Here is a 9,823-nt window from a genome sequence, read left to right as displayed (position 1 = left end):
ATTAGCTAGTTCCACTTATACATTTGAAGATAATGGTGCTATCTTTTTATGGTAAATCTTATTATCTTGATATTTAGTCTAATTTCATTTAATAGTTAAAGGTATATTACTCACTTAACATATTCAAGTTCGAGTTTTTACTTTATCAATCTCCTACTAAAAAATAAAAAAAAAAACTCTCACCATCTTGATGAAAGGGATCAATGTGAACAAAGACCTCTCACTCTCTGCATATATCCTTTAAAAGACAGAAGCATACCAAATGGACAAGACCTAATTAGAAAATAATATCTTTGAATTAATGGTACATATATTAATTGGTTTTATCATTGATTAATTAGGTATCCTACAATATTAAACTATGTATGGCAATATATATATATATATATATATATATATATATATATATATATATATATATATATATATATATATATTGGTCTTGTTAATTATGCTCAATTCATTAATGCAAATTGTTGAAATCAGTCTCTCAAGAATGAGTTAGTTTTAAGAAGTCAAAAGTTGACATGATAGTAATAAATTAATGAACTGGTGGAGAGGGATTTTTATATATGTTCAAATCCTATCCTTATTAAAATTATTTTTTATTTTAAATACATGGGTTACTAAGCTCGGACCGAGAGTAATATTCAGGTAAAATCCTCTAAACAATAATGATTTCAGAATTTGAACCCCTGAATTTATAGATAAAATTCACTTGGGAGATCAGCTTCATGCCACGCCACTCATTCAACTACTTATTGATAAATTATTTTAAAAAAAAAATGATAGCATGATTATAAATTTATAATAAATCATGTTCATATAATTCAAATTAAATCCTTGATTTCAGAATCAAGGGTTATTTGACACTTTTCAAATTATTGATTATTTTATTAGCTACTTGAAAGGATCCAAAAATGATATTATTCATATTAATTCCAAATTCTCAACAGTCATTTTAATGGCTCTGATGTATAATTTACTGTTAGCAACCATAAAACCTAACATCTTGTATCAATCTTTCAGTTTCTAACTGATTTTTTTTTTAAAGAAGATCCTACAAGGAAAAAAAGATACCTATAATAGCTCAATCCAAATAAGCTACATAACAAAAGCAACAAGTTTTGCAAATGAGTGGTGGGCGGTCCCTGCCATCTATGGCAAGCAAATTCAAACAAAGAATGAGACACTGAGACAAGACAAGAGTTTCCAAAGAAATCCTTCCATTATTCATTCTTTTTCCATCATCATTTTTTCATCTACATGAAATAAAGCATTGACAAGAAAAGCATGTTCTTAATTTTCATACCATATCAATTAAAACTAGGCTCTGTTTATGAGAAATTTTAGAATACTATCATTATATATACAACAGTTATGTTTCTACACTAAGACCTCCTCAGCACCAAACTCCAACAGTAAGAAAATGATCATCAATGGTTGCTTGCTCAAGTGAGCAACAATAGCAAACAAGTTTTCCCCTTTTTTTTTCATGAATAGAAAATTGGTTTGGTCATAGAATGGAGTAAAAAGTGGAAAAAAAAAAAAAGGATATATACACCCACAAGTTGGACAATCTTTCTTCATTTATCACCAATCTTTCTATTTTTTTATTTTTTATTTTTTATTTTTATTTTTTTCCATTTGTAACCCTTCATCAACCAACTTATCACCATGCTTGAGCTGTGGGGCCTTTGCTACCCCTATTTATACCCATTAGCTATTCAGCCATTTTCTTCAAAGTTGTACTCTATCCGATTAATCATCACTACAAGTATCCTTCCATTTCTATCTATCTTCATGGCTTCTCTTCTTTATCTTCTACTCATTATTCTTATGATCCCTTCAAGCAGTAGTGCTCAAAATCCACCTTCACCTGGCTACTACCCTAGTTCCAGAATTGGCACTATAGGATTTGATCAAGGTTTTAAAAACCTTTGGGGTCCTCAGCATCAAAGACTAGACCAAGGCACATTAACAATATGGCTTGATACTTCCTCAGGTACTCATCACTCTAGCTTAATTGATATGTTAATTCCTTTTTGTTATTTTTCATATTATATCTTAGATAATAATTAATTAATGCTCTTACTTGCTACTGTACAATTGCATTAATGGGAAATAGGAAGTGGGTATAAGTCACTTCAGCCATATCAGTCAGGATATTTTGGTGCAGCCATCAAGCTTCAACCTGGTTACACTGCAGGAGTCATTACATCATTCTATGTGAGGATTAATTAATTGCATTTCATTAATTTACAATAGCAATTATTGAGCTAATTAATTAAGTTGTGTTCAACAATTGACTAACTAGCTTTGAATTTATTTGGTAATTAATTACTAATGGCATGCAGCTTTCTAACAATGAAGAACATCCTGGAAACCATGATGAAATTGATATTGAGTTCCTAGGAACAATTCCAGATAAGCCATATACTTTGCAGACAAATGTCTATGTCAGAGGAAGTGGGGATGGCAAAATTATTGGAAGAGAAATGAAATTTCATCTTTGGTTTGATCCTACACAAGATTTTCATAACTATGGCATTCTTTGGACCCCCAGTGAGATCATGTTAGTGGCATCTCTTTTTACTGTTTTTGGTATTCAGTGTAGCACTTTCTTTTTAATTTAATGAGTTTAGACAAGAATTTTCTTCAATATATATGAATTTTATATATTTTTGTCTTAAAATTTTATGACAAATCGTATTTAGACAAGAATTTTCGATTTGATGAGCAAACCTTTTAACTTAGATAAAATTTCAAGTTATAAACCTTGTAAATAATGTTTTGTCTCGTGAACCCGAAATTTGGAAGGATTCATTCACTTTTTGATGAAACTATTTGATGATGCGGACTGCAGATTTTTCGTAGATGATGTTCCCATTAGAAGGTATCCAAGAAAAAGTGATGCTACATTTCCATTGAGGCCAATGTGGGTGTATGGCTCAATATGGGATGCATCATCGTGGGCCACTGAGGATGGAAAATACAAAGCAGATTATAGGTACCAACCCTTCATTGGTAGGTATCAAAATTTCAAAATTGGTGGGTGCACTGCAAATGCTCCTGCCACCTGCCGGCCACCCTCGGCCTCCTCATCTGGTGGCCTCAGCCAGCAGCAATACTCCGCCATGGAATGGGTTCAGAGGAACTACTTGGCTTATAACTATTGTAGGGATCCAAAGAGAGATCATGCTCAAACACCTGAGTGTTAATTAGTGTATCATCATCATCATCGCTGCAATAGTTGGGTGATGTACAGTGTTTGCTGTTATATTTGGAGTAAGTCCTGATTCAGACTTTCAGATATAAACTTGAAGGGTTCTTGAGATAGGTCCCACTTGCCAGGAATGGATGCAAGAGTATAGATGATCATCCACGCCTCCAAGATTTGATTTGCACTCTCTATTTTTTTTTCTTGCACTATATAGTTTTTGTATCATTAACGGTGGAATAAGTAATAACAGCAAGCAATCAATTGGGTAGCAATTCATATATTGTTGTCATAAATTTATGATAGTTAATTTTATACTTTTTATTATAAAATTTTTTATTGTTAAATCTAATATTTCTTATTGTGATAATTATAAGAATTAATTAATTGTTAATTGCGTTCTTTACCTAATTTATCATCTTTAATATTTTTTTTATAATTAATATTTATAATAAACATCAAGCTTACTCTTAAAATTATTAAAACTAATAATCAGTTTTAATTGATATAATTTACTTGAATGTCACTTATAAAATATAATATATAAAATAAATTTTTGAAAAAACAAAATTTAAAAGAAATAAACTTTAGGATTTAAATTAATTTCTAAGTATTATCACTATTAAATCTACCTTAAAATTTCTAAAATATTTCATGGTTGCAACATGGTTTGAGGATTTTTCTGAAATGGAGTGAATATGGGTTTGGGCATTGGATGGTTGGATATTGACTTTGCCTTGTGCTAAATGGAAAGAATGCCAAATGGAAAAGGATTGGTCATAAATGTTGTACTAAATTTTCTCATTTTATTCCCAATAGATAGATGATAGAATAAATTTCCCCATAAAATGGAAAATATACATGTGAATTTTCATTGTCTAATGGCCTAAGTCTGAGGTGGATTTCTGCCATCTCACATGTGAATTTTGATTTTGGACCACTTTGTGCAAGGAATTTGTCTCCTCTTTGGTTAGGTAAAAAAATTAAAACTTGTGAGTCCACATTGGACTACACTAACTAACACTACACAACAATTGAACTCTTTCATGCAATTCCCTACCAAATCTAATAAATGTCTATAAGAATCATGCATGTGAGTCTAGCTATCACAATTTGATTTGGGACTTAGTGAATGATTAGTATATACCACAATTTGCCAAATTATGTGGCCTTTGCCAAATTACTACTTAGCTTCATCATGGAGATTTCTTTTTCTTTAAGCTAGTTAATTGAAGTATTTTTTGAAAGACAATTATTTACAGATGTTAAAGCAAATAGATTTTATAAATTTTCATTTAAAATTAGTTATCAATAAAATATCTCTTTTTACTAGTTATACAAAAACAATTTGAAAATGTAAGGATTTTGAAGCATCACATCACTTTATTTGGTTAAAAGGGAAAAAAAATAATTCAATTAGATAATTATTAGCATAGATTCTACATATAATTATTGTGTTTGTTATATTTAAATATTTTTATATAAATTTACAGAAAAAATATCATATGCGATCACTTAATTTTATAAGTGTTTTTATAAAAATTATTAAATTTTAATTTTTTTATAAAACTCATTAAATTTTAATTTTATTTTACAAAAGTTACTGTAACCGGAAATTAAAGGTTTTCATATTAATATGTTAACTTTTCAACTTTTTCATAAATAAAATTATCTTATTTTATTAATTTTTTAAAGAAAAAAATAAAATACATAAAATGTATTCGATTACTTTTTTTACCGTTAAATCTCTCTCATTTTTTCATTTTTTTCACCAATAATCATTGGTTAAATAATTTTATTTGTAAAATAGTTAACAAATCAATATGATAACTTAAAATTTTTTAATTTCTGATTACAGTAATTTTTATAAAATTAAATTAAAATTTAATAAGTTTTATGAAAAAAATTATAAAAATAATCATAAAATATATGTGATAATTACAAATTTATATAATAATTCATATTCTCACAAGTTCAGAGAATTACACTAAATCTGTAATAAATTTTAGTTTTGTTTGCGCAATGGCAAGTAGGGTTAAAGAAGTTCCCCACAAGAAAGACCAAATGAAAAAAACAGAAAGTATGCATAAAAGGGAAATACAAGTGGGGAAATTTGACTTCATAATGCAATAAATTAATGAATCATAATAAAGCCAAAATAAAATGTCTAATAAAGTATGTACGGCATGTCGTCACCTGCCCATTATTAAAAGATTATATGAAATAAATTATATATTTTTTAAATATTATATCATAATTAGTATTTAATTTTTTTATTTTAAAAAATAAATAAATATATTTTTAAATTTTGATTATATCATAAAACTTTTTTCTCACTCTATTTATTTTTATCAATTTAGTAATTGGTTGAAATTAAATATAATCAACAAGTGGCTAAAATATTAATAATGATAAAATTTGCTAATCGGATATAATTTAGTTAATTTTCTTTTGTATTTAAGATGTAAAAAGTAAAAATACCTCAAATTCAAGTCATATCAATTATCTATTCTAAAATAATTCATTTTTATAAGGAGATAGCTAACTTCTATTGTGTAATCCATCAATTATTACACGTTACATTGAATAAAGTATTAATAATGATAAATTTTAAAAATGAAATAATACTTATTTTAAGGGTATTAAAGTATTTTCACTTTTGATTGATGATATAAATTGGGAAAGATAAATAAATAAAAAATATATTGAAATTAAATTTACAAACATTTTTTTTAAAATATAATATAATAAAAAATAGAAGATAATTTATCCTAATGGATTTGATGCTAAATACTTTTTCTTTATATATTTTTAATTAGTAATGGTTAAGACTAATCTCATATGAATCTTCTGCCTTTTCTCCCATCCCATTCCATGCACAATAAACCAAATTATTTTGCTTTTTAATAAAGTAAACATCTATAATTTTTCATTAAAATATATTAAATTATAGAAATTCATTTAAAAATTTTAGCAAAATAATTATTCCAAGGACTATTTAATATATTAAAGTTTCATTATATAATTATATTGAAGTTGTTTGATTTACCCAACAACTTTTGATTTTAAAAGTTTTATTTTAAAATTTTTTTATCAGCCAGTAATTATTTTAAATTTATTTTTATTTATATTTACACTATTAAAATTTTTAAAAAAATTGCTACAAAAATTATTAAACAAATATTCCTATTTTTTGTTAGTAATTAGAATTACTGATGAATTACCAATGAAATTTTTTCGTTCATAAATTTTAGAATGAGAAATTTTTATTGGCAAAAAAAATGTTATCACTAAATTTACAAATGAATTATTTCATAAGTAAATTATGATTTTTTTTAGGTAATTTCCCAGGGGATCGTACGCATATGAATTATCAATTATTTACCCATAATACTTTTCATTGGTACTTATTGATGATAATAAATTATCATAGATAATCACCGATAACAATAAGTTATCGTAGGTAATTACCAACGATAACTTTTCGTAGGTAATTTTTATTTCATATTTTTAATTTAATTATTTACTTTTTAACTTAATTTAATTTAATTTTTAAATTTAATTTAAAAATTTCAATCTAATTTAATTTAATTTTTAATTTAACTTTTGCTATTTAATATTTTTTATTATTTTTAAAATTAAATATTAAATATTTTAATTTTAATGTAAGCTTTTTTAATTTTTTAAGATTTAAATGAATTTAAAAAAAATAACTAGTAGGGCTCAAAGTAGACCCCACATAGTGGGTTTGCTGCAAATGCAATATATTGGGCAGTGACTTTCCTTATATAAAGAAACTAACTTTTCTCCAATTCATTCACAAACGATGTGAGAATTTCACATTTTTTATGATTTACTAACGGATTGCCAACAAAATCAATATTTGTTGGTAATTACCGATAAAAACTTTCTGTATATAAATTTTTTTTAACTTTTTAAATTTTTTTCTATTTTCTTCTTAATATTAGAGTAAATATGGTTCGTTATTAATTATTAACGAAAAATTTTTGTAGGTAAAACCTTTTAGGTTTTTTTTATTTTTTTCTATTTTCTTCTTAACATTATCGACTAAATACAGTTCGTTAATAATTGCTGATGAAAAATTTTTATAGGTAAAAGTTTTAAGTTTTTTCAATTTTTTTTATTTTCTTTTTAACATTACCTACTAAATATGGTTCATTAGTAATTATCAATGAAAAGTTTTCGTAAGTAAAATTTTTAAGTTTTTTTAATTTTTTTTCTATTTTTTTCTTTGTATTACAAACTAAATACAGTTTGTTGGTAACTATCGACTAAAAATTTTCATGGATAATTTTTATTTTTTTTTCTTTTTAATATCATCCATCAAATACAAGTTGGTTGCTAATTACTAATGATAAATTTTTATAGATAATTTAAAATTATTTTTCTATTTTATTCTTAGTATTATCAATTAAAAAATAAATTCATTGATAATTATCGACAAAAGTTTTTGGTAAGTAATTTATTTTATTTTATTTATTTTTTTAACATTATCGATCAAATATGAGTTCGTTAGTAATTACCGTCGATAAATTTTTATAGGTAAAAATTTTTAAGCTTGTTAAATTTTTTTTCTTTCTTTTTCTTAATATTATCGACAAAAAATGAGTTCGTTGATAATTACAAATACAAAATTTTCGTGGATAATTTATTTTAAATTTTTATTTTTTATTTTCTTTTTAATATTACATACAAAAAAAATTCATTGATAATTACAGATAAACAAAGTTTCGTAGGTAAAACTTTTTTAATTTTTGAATTTTTTTAATTTTTCTTTAATATTAGCAACTAAATACAAGTTGATCGATAATTACTAACAATCTTTTTGTCAGTATCTTTTTTTATTTAATTGCTAATTTTGTTATCAATATTAAGTATCGCTTTTACCTACGAAATTGCATTGTCAGTAAAAGATCCGTGGTAATCAGTCAGTAATTTCGTTGGTACAAAATGATTTAAATTTTATTTCTCTTGGCTTCTTTTCTTAATTTTGTTGTTGGTAATTTTTGAAATTATTATTAAAATTTCTTGTAATATTATTAAAATTTATAATAATAAAATAATAATTATATAAAATTAATTTTTATGTGATGATTTTTTTTTACAAAAAGTTTAAGTGAAGAGACTTCTTTAGTCCAAGGCCTGGGATACTACTAACCTATTCGATGGATTACAATAAAGTTTATTATTCGATGGATTACAATAAAGTTTATAGATAGTCTAGCAAAAGGATGGTTAATAAGACTTGAACGGTTAACCTAATAGGAGCGTAAGAATAAGTCTTATTAACTAAATTAATTAAATAAGAAATTCTCTTTATTTTTTAATTTGTTATAGTTTGAATTTTTAAAAATAATATTAAAATATATTTAAAAATAATTATAATTTTTATAATTAATTAATTAATATATTAATGATAATTATCAATAATTAGTTTTTGTTTTTTGACCATAAAGTAATTAATTATTAATTATCAGCATGTCGCCAACAATTAAACGATGCTACTGTACTAGAAGGTCAATGCGATCCAAAATAGCTAGATTTTGAAATGGGGCAGGCCCATATCTTGGGCAGCTTCAAAAACAACATTTTCAAAAACTTAAGGCCCCAATCCATCATATTGAGTGAGGGTGAGCATTATTCAATTCAAACTGAATAAATTGAATCGAAATATTTTAATTTTTCGATTCAATTTTAAAGAGAAATAATCAGTTAAATCGAACCAAACTGAATAATTTTATTGATTTTTAAATTAATTTATTTTATGGAGAATTTATGAATCATATGTAATTATACATATATAAATTATTTAATTTCATTAATTAATAGTTATTAGGTTCCAACCAAAGTCAAAATTAAACCAAATAACTTGAAAATCAAGTCTAAATTAAAAAATAAAATCGATCAGTTTAAACCAAATCAAACCAAAACAGAGCGGTTCGATTCGATTTAATTTTTTATCTATTTTGGTTCGATTTGATTTCTAAAATATATAATTTAATTTTCATGATTTGATTCGATTCGATTTGATTCGAACAAAATGCTCACCCCTTTCAGTGGGCGATGGATCCTATTGATCCTTCTTTATTAGTTTCCTATGAATCCTATTAGTTGAACCCATTTCAACTGTCTAACACTGTCCCAATAACTTTATTGATTTTTGAATTGATTTATTTATATGAGAAATTTATAAGTCATATTTAATTTTATATATATATATATATATATATATATATATATATATATATATATATATATATTAATTTCATTGATTAATAGTTATTAGATTCAAATCAATATCAAAATTAAATCAAATAACTTAAAAATCAAGTCTAAATTAAAAAATCAATAAAAAATAAAATCGATTTATTTAAATCAAATCGAACCAAAACAGAGTGGTTCGATTCAATTTGATTATTTATCCATTTAGGTTCAATTTGATTTCTAAAATATGTAATTTAATTTTTATGATTTAATTCGATTTGAACTAAATGTTCACCTCTTCAATAGGCGATGGATCCTATTGATCCTTCTTTATTAGTTTCCTATGGATCCTATTAGTTTCCTATAAGAACCCAGTCC

The 9,823-nt window shown here is 24.9% G+C and overlaps 1 protein-coding gene across 1 annotated transcript; it reads left to right on the top strand.

Moving 5' to 3' along the window:
* The first annotated feature begins 1,694 nt into the window (after positions 1–1,694).
* Positions 1,695–3,572, top strand: LOC110634056 (probable xyloglucan endotransglucosylase/hydrolase protein 32). Its single transcript, XM_021782942.2, has 4 exons — positions 1,695–2,005; positions 2,129–2,229; positions 2,358–2,575; positions 2,867–3,572. The coding sequence occupies exons 1-4, from the start codon at positions 1,804–1,806 to the stop codon at positions 3,219–3,221; spliced, it is 876 nt and encodes a 291-aa protein (XP_021638634.1). The 5' UTR covers positions 1,695–1,803; the 3' UTR covers positions 3,222–3,572.
* Positions 3,573–9,823: the final 6,251 nt, after the last annotated feature.

This window comes from Hevea brasiliensis, chromosome 1, assembly GCF_030052815.1.
Source record: "Hevea brasiliensis isolate MT/VB/25A 57/8 chromosome 1, ASM3005281v1, whole genome shotgun sequence".
Lineage (NCBI taxonomy): Eukaryota > Viridiplantae > Streptophyta > Magnoliopsida > Malpighiales > Euphorbiaceae > Hevea > Hevea brasiliensis.
This window is presented reverse-complemented; position numbering and strand designations above follow the sequence as displayed.

Excerpts from the sequence above, each read along its gene's own strand:
- LOC110634056 (XM_021782942.2), top strand. The coding sequence starts at position 1,804 with ATGGCTTCTCTTCTTTATCTTCTACTCATTATTCTTATGATCCCTTCA. Across the intron at positions 2,230-2,357 it reads GAGTCATTACATCATTCTAT|CTTTCTAACAATGAAGAACA; the intron begins GTGAGGATTAAT and ends AATGGCATGCAG. Across the intron at positions 2,576-2,866 it reads TGGACCCCCAGTGAGATCAT|ATTTTTCGTAGATGATGTTC; the intron begins GTTAGTGGCATC and ends TGCGGACTGCAG.